Source organism: Sinocyclocheilus anshuiensis, unplaced genomic scaffold (assembly GCF_001515605.1).
Source record: "Sinocyclocheilus anshuiensis isolate Anshui unplaced genomic scaffold, SAMN03320099.WGS_v1.1 scaffold2459, whole genome shotgun sequence".
Lineage (NCBI taxonomy): Eukaryota > Metazoa > Chordata > Actinopteri > Cypriniformes > Cyprinidae > Sinocyclocheilus > Sinocyclocheilus anshuiensis.
The window spans coordinates 102,262-119,541 of record NW_015538121.1 but is presented as its reverse complement, the minus strand read 5'-3'; the positions used below and the strand labels follow the sequence as shown (position 1 = coordinate 119,541).

Sequence of the window (17,280 nt, the reverse complement as noted above, 5' to 3'; positions counted from 1 at the left end):
TTTGCCAAAAAAGAAAAGAGTAGGCCTACTTGACAGACGTTACTAAATCAAATTTGATAAAACTATTTGACAGACGTTACTAAATCACACCAGTCTCAGCAACAAAGTGACAGCCGTAAGCTCTGTAAAGTGCAAAAATGTGTTTGCCCACACTTCTTAGCCAAACTCAAAAGTCGGAAACACTCTCTGATTGTGAATAATTTTGCTTAAGTTATCTGAACTTGTTTTGGGTTTTGAAATGAAGTTTATAAGTTTTCAAAATTAAACTTAAAGAAATCAATAAAATTTAAAGAAATCCATTGTCTTGGCTACTTGTGAGTTCAAATAAAGGTCATGTTGAGTTTACCTATTTTTAGTGTACCATGTTTTTAAGGCAGGTGAACTTTCATTTGTAAATTTAACCAGCTGGAAATGTTTTACAGTGCATGAATAGCTATGACTGTTATAGTTTCCTTTTTTTTTATTCAGAATGATGTATTGCCTGTGACATATTTTTCTAAATTAATTTTCTTTTATACATTTACTTGTATGTAATAGTTAAAGGTGCTGTTTACACAACTTCTCAAAATTTTCTAACCACACACTCAGTTTGCAACAATGCTAAATGCACCATGTAATATTAAACTGTCCATTATGTGTTCACTAATCAATTTTGAGTAACTAGAACATTATTTTATGACCTAGCTGCAGCTGATTTATCTCTTTATCCTAAAAATGTTTTTTATATTAACCTTTTATTCCAGGACAGCATTCACTGAAAGTACCAGAGTCCAAAGGCATCAGAAAATCTTCACATGGCCCACCCAGAAAACATTTTTTTTTTTCTGGGGTGGGACATGTTGTCATGCCCATACATCTGAGGGTGAGTATTGACCTTTTGGTTCCTGGTTGCCCCTCAGTGCTCAGTACAAGATTTCTTAATCGTATTTAGTAGTTGTTCAGTTTTGTGCAGCTTAAAAGTGATCAGAGGTTGTGCAAACTGGAAGGGAGGGAAGAAACCACCAGAGCCCAAATGGGTGTGAATCAACCACTGGGTGTTATTCATAGAAACTGCATGGAGAACTCTCGCAATAGCTGATGTTTTTCATTCAGCTGTGCATGAGACTAAAGGGAATCACTCTGAGAGGTTCTATACAGGCTAGCCTAAAAATACCTTTTTACAGCTCACTAGAACTGGAACGATGTCAAGAAACGTCTACTAATGTGAGTGAACAGTGGAGAAGAAAGCAAACTTTCTTTTTGCAGGCGAGAAAACAATTTCTAAGTTCCTGACAGTTGTAGTCTCAGCCATGTGTTCCTATCTGATGGTTTTGTTAATTGATTTCACCCACCAACTTTCCGGTGACCTGATTTGTTGACGAGGTGGAACACAGCTTCAACCACATGGTACAGAAAGTGAGGCAGTTGCACCTATTTGATAAAGAACATCATCTTGTCAGAGTTATTGCTTTCGTGGAATAGCAATTAGTTAATAATTTTGCAAGGCTCTTCTTCCCAGGGCGCCGTCCTTAGCTGACGCGGTGCGAGGTAGGGAGCGGGGTCCCCCTCGGTCCGTTCGCCGCGGGGCCCCTTCAAGCGCAGGGCCCGGTGCGACCGCACCAGTTGCACCCCCCTAAGGATGGCCCTGCTTCTTCCTAATGACTCAGTTGAACCATACCCTCATCTCTCTTTCTCTCTCTCTTCCTGTTGCTAACTCTCACTCTTCTGAAGCTGTGATGTGTGTGCTGGAACAGGAAATGAATGCAGACAGAGGAGACAGGCAAGCTGAAACTGGCACAAAGTTCTAGCATGTATACACACCCGCCCACAATACATACACACACACACACGGACACACACTGGCCCTGAGCAACAACTGTCAGAGCTGGAACTTTGAGCTGTAGGTGAAACGACAAAGCGGTGTTGGTGAAAGACTGAAGCCTGTCTAAGACATTAAGCGGACTGAGAAAGGAAAAGAGATTTAAAGAAAAAAGAAGAAGAACAGGAGACGGATCTTACAAATGTAACTTGAACAAGAAGAGAGAAAAACAAAGGCGTGGAGAAGATGGTGCGCCGATCCTGCCTCAGCAGGTAAACTTCTTTTAACTTCTGAGTACTTATTTGGTTAAGATGTGCATAATATACATTCTGTCTTGAGGTACTTTGCCATTTATTTTTATACTTTTACTTAAAGTCTTACATAACAGCTACTTTCCTTTTTTCCTGTCTTGTTGCATGACAAATGGCTATATGTGCACATAAACAACTTGTTGCAGTTTACAAAGAAAAGGCAAAGTGAGCCATCTTACACTGTGATGTGAGACCAGAAAATCAGTGCATAATCTGCATATTGTAAGCAGCACTTGATTTTTTGGCATTTTATGTGCTGAATCTGTGATCACAGTGTCACAAGTTGATCACCAATTGCAAACTATCACCGTCAAGCTGATAGATGAAATGAAGATAAAAGATATTTATGTCAGTATTCAGCTTCGTGTGCTCAATGGAACCTGTGAAGAAAGATAAGAATCATTTTGTATGCATGCTTAATCCATTCTGTGTATAAATAAGGTATTCCCTCTGAGAGGAAATGTTTTAAACATTTAAGTTGTGTAGACTCAGGGGCGTAGCCATCTTTCAGAAGTGAAGGGAACAGAAATGTCAAATGTAATCATATCTTTATTTTTTATTTTTGTCTAATTAACAGGTTTTATTTACTTTTCTTACTTTTAATTTGCTAAGAAGTCAAATAAACTGCTGGATAATAACCAATAATTTGTATTCTGTAATATTTTTCCTAATGGCAATTTTATTATTTGTTCATATAGGCTACTACACTTTTTTTTAAATCACAGAATAAGACAAAAACATATTTATAGTTTTTATAGGCTACTGTAGTAAATGCGTGGTAATAAACAAAGATAGAGATACTTTGTTTAGTATCAGAAAGATCAGATACTTTGTTTATAACATGAAGATGACTTGAAAACACACATAAACCATATATTGTCACAATCGTGTTTATTGTCTTGACATTATTTATTCAGCGATAGCTGGATGCCTTTGTCCATATTAGGTGTTTCCTGCACGTCATAAGTTATTACTTCTATGAGTCTTTCTGCATGCGAGCACCCTCCAGCTTTGAGTATGAATGAAACATACACTGCATGAGAGAGTTTAGCACTCCATGATGTTCACATCTCCTCATTTTGGATACAAATAAAACGTCAGGTCATGCATAGACTATCTTTTCTCTTTGAATTTAAATTTAGATTTATTCACACTGGCCCCTGAAAACCTCTACGTAAACACACTTATCCGAAAAAGTGCAGGGATGAATTTACGTTTTTTAGAATACAGTCCCCTGCGTATTCTACGCCCATGTGTAGACTGCGCAGTGAGTAAAAGTGCTCTTTCTGCATTCCTGAGGTGACTGGGCTGGTGCGTGTGGGTGTGGAGGAAAACTGGAACACCGCAGATCTGGTACAGCTATCCGAGTACACTGCACATTCCGAAGAGAATCTAATTTTCTCCCTCAGGTCTTTGCTGTGTGCACACTTCAGAATAACCCTTCTGACTTTCTGAGGCCACTGCTTTGTGTGGGTTAAAATCTGAAATCACAGCAGGTTTTGTTTGGACTCGTACGTAAATTACAAGCATTTTAACTGTACACATCTGAGATTGGCTAACTGGTCAACTTTAGAAAATTCTGTCATTTACTCACCCTTACTTCTTTCTTTCATGGAACACAAAAGGTGATGTGAGGCAGAATGTCCAGGCTTTTCTTTTCCATACAACAAAAGTAGACAAATTAGTGGCCCAAATAGATTGAAAAATCATTGTAAACGTAGTCCATATTAATTATTCACCATATTCCAAGTCTTCTGAAATTACACGATAGCTTAGCATGAATGACCAAGCAATAAAGGTTCTTTATTGGCGTCAATAGTTCCATGAAGAACCTTTAACATCCACGGAACCTTTTAAATGCACAAAAGGTTCTTTAGATTATTTAAATGTTCTTCATGGTTCTTTTAAGAACTGTTCATTGGAAGGTTCTTTGGGGAACCCAAAATAGTTCTTCAATGGCAGAGGTGTCCAAAGTACGGCCCGTGGATGAATTTCAAATGGCCCACAGCTCAGAACAAATGCGTTTACTCTGTGACTGGTCTCGATCATGCGACCACTAAACAGCACTGAGATTCCTTGAGAAGCGTTTGAGTTTGGGGAAGAGGTCTCCGATACAAACCACAGATGTTGCGGTGATTTAAACTAGTTTAAAAGCAGATGAAACAACGCTGACATTCTCAACAACACTGACACGGAAAACAGGAGAAGCACCGTGCGACAACAATCCAGTTAGAATATTTTTAAATACACAAATCACAAACATTTACAATGGATTTACTTTAGTAACACTAACTGTAACTGTGGTATTGTGGCAGAAATGCAGGATATTCATGTCGAATTTTATTATATTATTAATGTAGACATGTAGGCATATTGAAGGTAATGTAAGGGAGTAATGAAATATAGGCCAAATTACAGACATTTTTGTTATAAGCAGTTTTGTGCATTTCTATTTACTAAATACATTTGTTTATGGACTAAATACTATAAAGTCATTCTAGATATTATAATCTTTAAATGTTACCCTTTAAAAATTAGATTGTTAAAATATTTACAGATTTAAAATTTTTACATCCTCAACACTAATGCTGTCAACTGTCCACACACACACAGAGATATATATATATGTATGTATGTATGTATGTATGAATGAAGCATCTGGCCCCTTGGTGTGTCCACATCATTGAATCTGGCCCCCTTTAAAAAAAGTCTGGACACCCATGTTCTATGGCATTGCTGCAAAACCCCCTTTTTTGGAACCTTTATTTTTAAGTGTAAAGTTGTCAAGTTGCTGAATATCTCCTCCGTTCTCATCCCATTGAGTTCCTATCACACTTCATGCAGACAATAAAGTTGGAGATCATTGACATCAAACCTGGTGCATGTATGAATGCACACATGAACAAATTAGATTGGATCATTTTCAACAAATAACAAGTTAAAGCTGAACAACTTTTAAAATCTGAACAGATTTTAAAACGTTAGGCATCATACACTTACTGACTTTGTAATAGTCACAGAGGAAAAACTGGCCATCATACAATAAACGAATGAGGATCAAATACTACCAGACTTTAAAGTCGTTCCGATCCCAACAAACTCACACAGAAACATGCGCATTGTTGCTAGGAGACAAATGAAAATTGAAAACAACATATGTTAAAAAAACGGCTGAAAATATCAAACCTGATTGATATCTTCAACCTATCCTCAACACTAATGCTGTCAACTGTCCACACACACACAGAGATATATATATATGTATGTATGTATGTATGTATGAATGAAGCATCTGGCCCCTTGGTGTGTCCACATCATTGAATCTGGCCCCCTTTAAAAAAAGTCTGGACACCCATGTTCTATGGCATTGCTGCAAAACCCCCTTTTTTGGAACCTTTATTTTTAAGTGTAAAGTTGTCAAGTTGCTGAATATCTCCTCCGTTCTCATCCCATTGAGTTCCTATCACACTTCATGCAGACAATAAAGTTGGAGATCATTGACATCAAACCTGGTGCATGTATGAATGCACACATGAACAAATTAGATTGGATCATTTTCAACAAATAACAAGTTAAAGCTGAACAACTTTTAAAATCTGAACAGATTTTAAAACGTTAGGCATCATACACTTACTGACTTTGTAATAGTCACAGAGGAAAAACTGGCCATCATACAATAAACGAATGAGGATCAAATACTACCAGACTTTAAAGTCGTTCCGATCCCAACAAACTCACACAGAAACATACGCATTGTTGCTAGGAGACAAATGAAAATTGAAAACAACATATGTTCAAAAAACGGCTGAAAATATCAAACCTGATTGATATCTTCAAACTGGATGGAATCAGAGTCGGATGCTCAAAAAATAGTCTATGACCATCATACACTATGCGATTTTCTATGAAATCTCTCAACTCAAATCTGCAGACTGGCTCTGACTTTCAGCAAGTAGAGTAAACTATCCAAACTGTAAATCGGGGAAAAAGTCATGTAGTGTATTCCAGCCTTTATTCTCTACGTCACACAAAACTTTTGTTAATATATAGTTCAACAATTCTTTTAACATTGTTTATACCGTCTCTCGCATACTCACAAAAATGTAACAAGCACAAGGAGGGGAAAACAATAGCTTTTAATATTTACATATTTTTTTGTTCTTGTATCTTTTTTTTGTTCTGTATACCAGAATGGAGATGCTGAAGAACTTTGGCTGACTATATGTGACAGGAGATAATATGTGTTAGGACAGCCCTAAATTGAATTCTAAAAATGGGTGCTGGGGTGAGTGAACGCATCACATAAAGACCCATTTTCCCCCGCCGTGAACATCCTGTAAGAGAACCAGACAGCACAGCAAGGTCAAAGCAAGCCAGGCTAGAGACAAACAAGGAGTTTCCGTGTTTAAACAGTGTCTAAATGGGAATGGCCTCCTCCAATTGTTCTACACTAACAACCATTTTCAACTGGAAGGACACTCCATCCCCCCCAAATACAGCTTGTGCAGATTCCAAGGTGATTTTTTTGAACAGCTCTAATATGATGAATCATGCATTGGTGTTTCTGTCATTTTTGCTCTGCTGCTGTTCAACTCCAGACTCAAAGGTTGTCAAACAAGTTCTGGCTGTCCCTTTCAAAGCTGAACTGTTTGTGAAATACATTAAGTAACCAGTCTGAGATCTAAGTTGACATACAGTATCTGCAAATCAGTATGGAGAAGAAGCATTCTCAGAATCAAATGTGTAGTGGTGATTTTGGCCACTTCCTTCATGGATTATGCAATGTCCTCCTTTGGTAGACCACAAGTCCTCCTTTCCATCCATTGCCACCCCTTGGTTTATGAAGCGAGAAGGTGTTCTGGCCTTCTGTTAACTTCCCTATTTAAGGAAGGACTGCTGTGTTTGTCTACAAACTCTCTTGGTATGATGTGCAAGGGTGGTGTTTCTTCATCTCGCCTGACTCTCGGGAGACATGTCTTGACTTGTTAAAAAACAGCAGCTGATGTTGTTTTGGCAAGAGGCTGATAAAGTCTACAACAGACTACAAAGATCTTTCTCCTTTCATATGTCTAGAGACAAATTTGATTGATGCCGTATCAGTTAAATAGTTATTAAATTCATCTTTCTGTGGCACAAAAGTGACAAAGTTTGTAAGTTTCAATTTACATTCCATTTCAGTAGTGGATGTGAGGGTGTAAACTGCTGGCATAAAGAGTGCTTTACACATCTCACAAATGAACTGCTTTTGAGAGTTTCTTAGACATTGTAAATTCAGATTTGAAAAATTGGCTTCCTTTCAATTTATGAGTTGGAATATGAACTTATCTGTCCCACATGAAGTTGGAATTTGAATGATAAAATACATAATCTAAATACAAATGCATCCATCTCAAACATCAAAGCTTTTAAAACCCAAGTTTCATATAAATTATGATCTGTCATGATCTGATCTGTCACTCGCTCTCATAGGACAAAGACATCAGGTCTGACAAGAAATTCTAGAGAGACACCCTTTTACTATTAGCTTACATACATCGATGTTAAGTGATTAATCAAATAAATAAATGTATTTAATACATGATTTGTATAATATTAAAATAATTATTTTCAAACCATTAAATATAGATCTATTTTGACCCATAGTGTCTGAAATCTCTTGAAAGGGCCCCAGAGCAAATGCGTCTATATTGTGGTTTGGAATCAGTTCTGTGATTAGACATAAAAGAACTACATTTAAGATCCATGGAGAATTGTTTGATTGAAGAAGCAAGCTTGCTTTGATTTGATACAGTTTCAAACAACTACTACACACTGGATGTTTAAAAGGAACATGGCACACTGGGGGTGAAGGACTTGACATCTTAGCATGACAAGAAGCTCCTGACCAAGCTCTGACGTTTCACATTTATTTATACAACCAAGTATATACTTATATGACCATAGATATAACCAGAATACACACATCTCAAATCAGTAGAAAGCAAATGTTTGTTGCTGACAATGCAGCATGTCTTCCTTTCTCTCTCTCTCTCTTTGTATTAGACATGCAAGAGGAAGGAAGTCTTTTAAAAACAGCCACCATGAAAACCAGACTTTTAAAAAGATCAAGTGAAATAGCGGTCATCAGAAAATGAAAAACTAAGGTGCAGCAATGTAATATTTACATTAGAACTGACAAAATGCATCACCTCTCCGGTGCTTTGGCAATTAGATCAATCAATGTTTTTTTAAATGTCAATGACATAATATCCTGTGTCTATATCTCAGATCTCAGATCAGACATAATTTGCTGGCAGCTGATTCCAAATAGCACTTTGATTACTGACACTGTGCTGTTATCTGTCTTTCGTATTATAGTCAACTTCCTTTCCTTTACAGGCAGTAATCAAACCACATAAAAAAGATTAACAAGTGATAGAGGTGGCTGAGCAAACATTAAACAACCGTTGTTGCGTCAAGGGTGAATCTCTTTAAGTACTTTGAGTATTCTGTAAACAGATAAACTGTCAATTGGTATAATCCTATAAACACATATACATTTAATATATAAATGTAATACTACTAATAAATATATTACTTTAAAATTTAAAACATATATAAAATGAATTAAAATGAATATAATTATGATGTGATTTGAATTAATATAACATTCCAAAAAAGGTGCTCTGATCTTTTTTGAGTGTCTGTGGAGGTCATGCTAGATTGGTTGCTCCAGGTCATTGATCAGAACTGTGGCATTTAACCTCAGTTATTGGTCCATATCAGCGCACCACATCACAGTTTCCTGCCTTAAAACATCAGCTGTTGACAAAAGGTGGAGGTTAGAGATCTCCACTGTTAGCTTAAAATGACTTAGCAGTGAATTTTGCAAAAACTTACCATTTCAGATTTTTTATTATTATTATTTTTTTTTTTTTGGACACAGTCCTACGGTGAAAAGTTAAAAAACAATACTTGCTGTTTCTTTGTATTTGTGAAATTTACCAGCAATTTCTAGTGTACTTTGTTTCTACTATGTATGACAGTTCATAAAACTTTATATATAACATTGTGAAAGGAGCAGCATGATCTCAGTTTGATAGAATAAGGCTTGTTGGGCAAAGTCTGAACAGCTGGACCAGTAGAAAGGTCAGCCAAAGTGCTGTTGTTTTTGCATTTATACAGCAGGTGCTCTTTGCTCATGACTCAAATGTGAGGCAGCAAATAAACAGTAATTTGTGTCGTCTTCTCAAATTGCTTTTTATAATCCTCTCATTTGTTTTCTACCCACAGGAGGGCCTTTCCTGAGCCTTGATTCCAGCGTGATTCCCTCAAGGGGTGAATAGGGTAAGATGACGTCCTTACACAGTCTGGGCCTGGTACTGGTGGAGTTTGAATATGAATACGAAGGCCGGGATGGCCACATGGTGTCCATTAAACCCAACGAGCGGTACGTCCTCCTGGCCAAAACAAACAATCATTGGTGGCATGTTTGCAAAGATGAACGAGCCAAGCCATTTTATATCCCTGCTAAATACGTAAAGGAGCTTCCAGCCAACATCCCTTCACCTCTAGACTTCAGAGAGCCTCCAGGCCCCGCTGTGAAGCCTGTGGTGCCTGACCTCGCAGAGACCCACAAATCAGATGAGGTGACAATTAGACATCACTCCAAAGGGAATTACCATAAGACAGAAAACCGCATGTCTACATTTGGAGTTCCTTTGGATTTACATGAGCCCCCTTCTTACAAACATGGTGGACCTTCAGACTCCCTCATCTCCCTGAACACGGTTTCAGCCTCAGACTCATCAAATCAGAAGAAGAGGATGAGTCAAGCAACTAATCTGCTGTTCGGCTCTCGCATTGAAATGGTGCCTGATAAGTTTCGAGTGCCCAGCTTCAGCCCAGCTGACCCCCTCCATAAACCTATCCCTGTAAAACCTGTGGAGCTCCCTGTCATCAAGAACCTAAACGAGACCAAGCCTCACATGAAGTCTCCAGAGCCAGAATACCAAAAAGAGCCAGAAAGTGAAAGCTCTAGCTCAGAACCACTGCCATCACCAGATTCTGAGAATATTTATGAATCCATATCGGACCTGAATCTAGACCTGTCGACACTGACAGACAAAGCACCGGCTGGATTGCCAAACCCTCAGACCAACACATCATGCTCACCTCCAACAATAAAGGTACAGTTTTAGCTATATGAGAATGCCTTTTAAATTCTTATTCCTTTCCAGCAAACAGAATATATTTAGGGAAGCAGAATGTAAATAAATTGAAATTTGACTGCAGCAAGTGTAATTCTTGACTAGAAAAGTCAAACTTTGAATTAACAAAGTTAAAGGGTCTTGACATTTTTTGAAGATCATGTATACCTTACAGATTACAGCCTTACAGGATCGGCCTGCGGATGAAAACAAGAACGCATGTTTTCAAATCCTCTTTGAAGCATTGGTTTATCTTTCAAACTTTCACTTTTATCAGTTCCTTAAACCATACTGACGTATTTCTGTACAGAAAATCAGTGCTGTTGCTGAAGGATGTGATAAATCATTTAAACCCAATTACATTCTTGCGTTTCACATACACTGTAATGTTAAAATTTGTCTTCTGTCTTGGATAGAGAAAAGTATGAAAGTTAGCCAGAATGGAATATCATCGTACTACGGTATACAGACATTTGCAGTCTGCTTATATTGTTGAACAAAGGAAGTGCTGTATTGGATTAAATAATGACTTTTGTTATTTAAACTATTTTTGACACGTTATCTCAGTTTGGCAGGATTGGTAAGCAACAGGGCATAAAACCTTATGAGGGAAGGAAGTAGAACAGGAAGTGTGTATCAAAGGAAATGTTTAGACATGTTATCAAAGTGGGCCACTGGGAGGCAATGTTGGCATGCTGCATATCCAATCCAAGCAAAGCAGTACGCTTTTCCGTTAAGAACGATGTTTCACTATAAATGAACTTGCACCCAAAATCATATCTTCAACTTTTTCAACAGAATTTATAGAGAGACATGATATTAATGTGATCAGATCACCATCAAAGTGACATTTTATCCACTTAAGAAGTAGTTACTCAGCTGTTTTTGGAGCTACATGAAATAAAGCATTGAAAACAATGACACCAATGGTTAACAATGGGTGTTAACAATAACACCCTCCTACATGACATCAGAACAGGATATTACAGCTTTTCCTACAGTGAGGGAAGGGCATATGGTAAAGCTTGTGTGTTTTAGCCTATGAAAGACGTCTATAACTCATCCTATAAAAACGTAGCTAACTATGCAGTCAGGTGTACATAACAGCATGATAGCCACTACTCTGCAAACTGTATCCAAAGAAAACATAAAAATCCAGTTACCATTTTTATTTGCATTCACTATGTTTGTAATGCACTTGCCTGTGGCTTACAGGTTATCAGGGCGCAGATTCCTTTGTGTGTGAACAAGTTTTAGAGGTTTGAACACTGTGCCACAGAGTTCAATTAATAAGAACTACAGGGCATGTCACAACAGGGTTAGGTTTTCTTTTGTGTCAACTGTCTCTTTAAGAATACGGGATATAAATGCATCTCACTTCTAGCAGGCAATGTTTTCAATCATATTCAAACCAGAAATTGAATATGAGACAATATTCTTAACCTGCAAGTGTTCCACCGTAAGCGTTTTAGGCAAATTTTACAGGAATGCTAAGGGGTTAATTGTGTTATTTGTTTCAGAATACATTTGTGGTGGTTGCATGTACACTTCAAAGGGAACACGTTAATCTCCTGGGACACTGTTAGCACAGATCTTGGGATCTGAGTCAGCCTTGGTGTTGTAGCTGCAAGGCTACTATTGTTAGCACAGATGTTTTCAGCTTCTCAGTTTCAAAAACAGTAAATGATCCCAAAGCTTGAAATGTGACAGAAAGCCAGGGAGAAGAGAGATAAAGACTGAGTATGAAAGAAAGAATGAGAGAGGGGGTTTTGTTGTCATTTTCAAATCGTCTCATTCTCTACTACCTTGGTAATTTAAATTGTTTGTCATAAAGCCACTGAAACTTGGAGGGAGGACAGAGACAGATGAGAGTGAAAGAGAGATATATTTGGCCTACTTTTTATAGAAATATCTTTCTATAGAAAAATTACTAAATATAGAATGCTCATTTCAGTTTCATAACACAATTCCAGGGAATCTAGTAGTTCCTTCTCATGTTCTCAGTTTCTCTGAACATTGCTTCATTTCAAAGCATTTGAGTTATAGTGGACAGGGCCACTCTCAAAGTTTAACTGAAACATGATGTTTTTTACTTTTGTTTGAATATCACAAGAAATGGATGAACGCAGTGATTGTCAGTGTGCGTAATTGCTTCTAACTCTCTAACCCTTTGCAGATCTAACAAGAATCACTGTAGTTCCACTCTTGTTTGGGAATAGCTAGGAATTAGTTTGAAGACAAAGGAGAGGCACAGTGGGAGTGCAGCTCTCAGTGCATCCGTATCAGGTTTCAGAGCCATTGTTAGTCTGGCTACATCAGTTGCAGACAAATGTTTCCCACAAAACCAGCACTGTATTAAGCTTCAAATATATCTTAAGGGCCTCAGATGACTTTATGCCGCTATATTTTGGCTATAATTCATGAGAATAACGAGCCCGGTCTCATGAAAATGCGTATAAACAGTACACCAAATAAAAACGAAAACTCGTGGTATTGATACGCAAAAATTGACTTTGGCGTTCATATGATACGCATGTGTTTGGCGTGCATATAATACGCAGTTTTCGCGTGGATATGATACGAAATTTGTTGGCGTGCATATGATACGCAGTTTTCGCGTACATGATACGCATCTACCCCACAACCCTAAACCTACCCATCGCGTAGCATACACACGCCAAAGTCAATTTTTGCGTATCAATACCACGTGTTTTCGTTTTTGTTTGGCGTACTATTTATACGCACTTTCATGAGATCGGGTTGGAATAACCATGAGCTCAATTTAGAAATTGAGGGAACACACATTTTTCACTATGAGCTGACTTTTACTGAGTCACTATTATATGCCTATAAGCTATATGTAATTGTACCTCTATTTGTCTACACTCTTAAAAATAAAGGTGCTTCAAAAGGTTCTTCAAACGATGCCATAGAAGAACCATTTTTGGTTCCACAAAGAACCATTCAGTCAAAGGTTCTTTAAAGAACCATCTCTTTCTTACCTTTTTATAATCTGAAGAACCTTCTTTCGCCACAAAGAACCTTTTGTGAAACAGAAAGGTTCTTCAGATGTTAAAGGATCTTTATGGAACCATTTAGACAAAAAAGTTCTTCTATGGCATCGTGAAGCACCTTTATTTTTAAGAGTGTACTCGCAACAACCAAGAGAACATATGACAGCTGGTCCAATCCTGTTACTATGCCTCTCAGCCACAGGCACGTTTACAAAACAAATGAGTTCTTCCTGAAGGCCTCCAAATCTCATTTCAGTGCTTTAAACCCAAACAAGTTCAGAACAACTCCCACCCTACCCACACATAGGCACTGTATGTGTGAAAACACAGCCAGCCGTGTCCTCTGCCTTGTCCCTGAGCGTGACAGATGGTCGGTGTACTGTTTAGAGCTAAATGCAGGAATAAAGTTACAAAGGATACACCACTTTCGATTTACACCGCAATAACTTTGCGTATTTGTCCTTGTGAACCATAAAACGCTGTGAGTTTGGGAGAGAACGAGTTAAAAAAGAAAGAAAAGAAAAGAAAGGTGGGTCGCCGCTCCCTAGTTTACCTGCAAGAGCGCCGCTTCAGACTCTAATCTTCTGAGGAGGAACAGGTGAGATTCATCTGAGACTAACAGCGGAAATCAAATACAGGTATTATTACGAATACATATTTTGTACTTAGCTTTTGACGCGATAAAGGCAGAATAGCGCGTCTTAGACGGCTTTGATTATTACAATGAGAGCGTTTAACTTTGAGCGCGAATAGTCAAGAGCGCTCGCGCTACACATCACTCTCGCTCGCAGTGCATGGGAAATTATGAATCAACGCAGTTTTATTTGTGTTATTTGAGTTTTATTTGTTAAAAAATATATATTTTTTAAAGATATTTTCAAAAATATACAAAGAAATTGGCTATATATATATATATATATATATATAGCCTATTGTTTCTAATCAGCTGTATAGATGCCGTAATGCCTACACCTTTAGTGACTTGCATCTGTAAAATAACACTTCTTTTAAAAAGCGAGCTTAAATCAGTCAAAAATGGTTTACTGATCTACCCGATTTAAGCTGATATCCCAACATTGCTAAAACAGGCTAACAGACCGGCCTGACAAACCGGCTTTTGTTTTTATTAGACAGGATAATCAGTTATCGTTATAAATACTAAAACTATAGGCTATACCAAAACTAAAATTTAAACCTGGAAGTATATTGATATTTAAACGCAACCTTAAGTGGTTACGCAAAAGCTGGAGAGATTGTGTAGACTCCATATGGCAGAATTATTGTACTTTACCTTTAAGATAAATCTATCATGTAATTGATTAATTTGTGTGTCAAATCATTCAAGACAGTCTGTTTTGACCTCTTACAGTGGAGCTATTTTGAGCAGATGAGGCCACTTGCTCTCTGAACTGTGACGTATAAGCTGTGTAAATCAGGGTTTCATTGATTGATTATATTTCTTGCAGACTGTTTAATTTTTTTTAAAGCCCTTCTGATTATTTCTTTGCACATTTTTGTGATTTACATTTCAAATTGATAAATTCCGCCTTTTGGATATGAATATTTTGCAGTTACAACACGAGCAATCCAAAACCTCACAGATGTATGCAGATGTGTTTAAATTTAGCATTGTGTCCTCAAAATTTTAGATAATTTTTGACCTGCATTCAACCTTGGTAGTCACCACTGACCGTTTTAGCTGAGCTAATGATTGAGTGGGGTTTATTTTTGACTATAGTTGTATCATCTGGTTTGATATAAATTCCTTTACTTTTAATCAAACACTTACATATATTTATTTAGGTTTGCTTTTAATCAGACTTTTAATGCGGGTGGACAGCAATGAGGAAGTCTTTTAAATCTCAATTTAAAAGGACTTTGTTTTTGTTTGTGAAGTGTTCCTGGTTTCTGTTGTTTGTATTGCATTAGGAAGAACTGTCTGTAAACTCAGTGATCAAGAATGGGGTCAAAATACACTGGAATGTCACGTCATAAGACTATTTTGAGACTAAAGGCAACGTAAATGATTGACCAAACACCCCACTTAGTGCGCATTGATTTTTGGCAGTTTACTGTATGTTTACAGTATTCATGGGTTTATATGAAAAATAATTTAATTATCCATTTTGATTGTTATTTCAAAATCAAAGTGTTAGAAATTATTATTTTTTTCTCTAAAACATGAATGTAAACCCAACAGTAAACAATGAATAATTTGTTGGACAGTGTGTTAAGTTGAAATGAGATGGCACGCAACCCAAATGCTGGTAGAGTGTTCTGCTTTTTCAATAAAACTACATTTACATTGCTTGCAAGTCTATGGGATGTTTTGGGGCATTTTATCATTAATTGGCCAAAAGTTGTTTGCATAGAAAGGTAATAGCATACCTCTCCTCAACAAGCCAAACTGTTCGAGATTTGAGCTGAACTACATGATGCAAGTGTTTAATATCCTTAAAATATGAGCAATAATAATAATTTGTGAGTTGAGCTAAATCTTACCTGTTCTCATCGTTTTTAAACCTGCCAATTCTAATTGCAATGCTGGAAAAGAAGGTCTGATCCATTTACACATTTGTGTAAAATACAGATCAGCACAGAGGGTCACTTGAAAGTGAAATCAGGTGAGTTTCTAAAAGAGCCTTTGAGGTTTTATTTGAATGTCAAAACCCAGCTTTGGCATTTAATCTAGACTTACCGATTGATTTGGTTACACTAGAATCCTGTCTCACCCAGTTCTTCGCACATAGCTTGTTCAGCAGGAAAGAGGAAGTAAGGGGAGAGACGAAATTTTTGATTTCAGTTTACGAACGCTACTTCCCTTATTGGAATGCTTGGACTTTGCATACAATAATGGTTATTACTTAAAATATGGCTTGGGTTTTTCTTCAAACTCTTGTTGTTGTCCATGTCATGAAGCCTTTTTGACAGATTGCAGGATGTTTACCGAACCAATGATTATGTTTGTTTATTTTAATTAGCATTACTCCACCTCAAGAGGAAATGATAGTTTAACACGAGTCCCTCCACCCACAGCAGTTAGTTTGTGTTCCCAGTTGAGGTTTCTGTGTTTATATGTGCGATCATACATGCGTGTTGGACCCTCAGGAGATCCCCTTTAGCTTTTCTGTCAAATAATCTGATGTGCCCCTCCCCTAAAGCCTGATGTTTTTTGTAAATTCCCAATTTCTGTGAATCTCTACTTACTGTATATCTGATGGTACTGTACTCTTAGCCAGAAGCTGTGTTGTAGTTCAGCAGAAAAGCGTTTCCAGATCTTCTAGTGTTTTGAAACTTTGCTCCTCTCAGGTGGGACCATATGTGGTCAGAACATAATAGTTGAGTTTTGATACATTTTTATTTTCCCATTTTTTTAATATTTTTTTTATGAGAGTAGTTTTATTTGCTGACTGTTCGGATGGAAGTGAAAGAGATGATCCTTAAGGCTTGCCATACGCTGATGCCAAGGCTGCAGACCTTTCTGAGGTTTCGTAAGGTAAGCGGTAAACAAGGTAGGATTGTGAAACTGAGACTGAGATATGCAGGTAGGATGTCGTGGACTCACTGATTCCATCAGTGCTTGTGAGACTGCTGTTTACCCAAAGATTTTCTACTCAAAGTTTGTTATTGCTAGTTAAAAGGTGACACAGGGCCAAATGGTTTACCTTTGATTTGCAGTCTTGAACTGAATCCATCAATAAATTGTAATTATTACTGGGACATTCCTGTTTATAGATCCTGTATTAGAGATTTTCGATGACATTATGGCCTGCATGATTTTTTTATGTTTTTATTTAAATTTTTTTAGTAGTTAATGCAAATCCATTACATGCACTGGAAAGGATTTTTGCAGATAGATTGTTAATGTTCATTTGAATACTATGAGAATATTATGGGAAATAATGGATTATCATAGCTTGCTCTGCATTTGTCCTGTTTTTTCAAAGATGTCTACAGCTATATTTCAG

At 37.3% G+C, this 17,280-nt stretch overlaps 1 protein-coding gene across 3 annotated transcripts in view; it reads left to right on the top strand.

The window, feature by feature from the left end:
- The first annotated feature begins 1,640 nt into the window (after positions 1–1,640).
- The window catches only part of arhgap27l (Rho GTPase activating protein 27, like), a 28,217-nt gene continuing 12,577 nt past the window's right edge, over positions 1,641–17,280 (top strand). For all 3 annotated transcript variants that reach the window (XM_016479753.1, XM_016479754.1, XM_016479752.1), the window contains exons 1-2: positions 1,641–2,070; positions 9,382–10,277. In XM_016479753.1, coding sequence (XP_016335239.1) covers positions 9,441–10,277 — 837 coding nt within the window. In that variant the 5' untranslated portion in view covers positions 1,641–2,070; positions 9,382–9,440. The remainder of the gene's footprint in view (positions 2,071–9,381; positions 10,278–17,280) is intronic.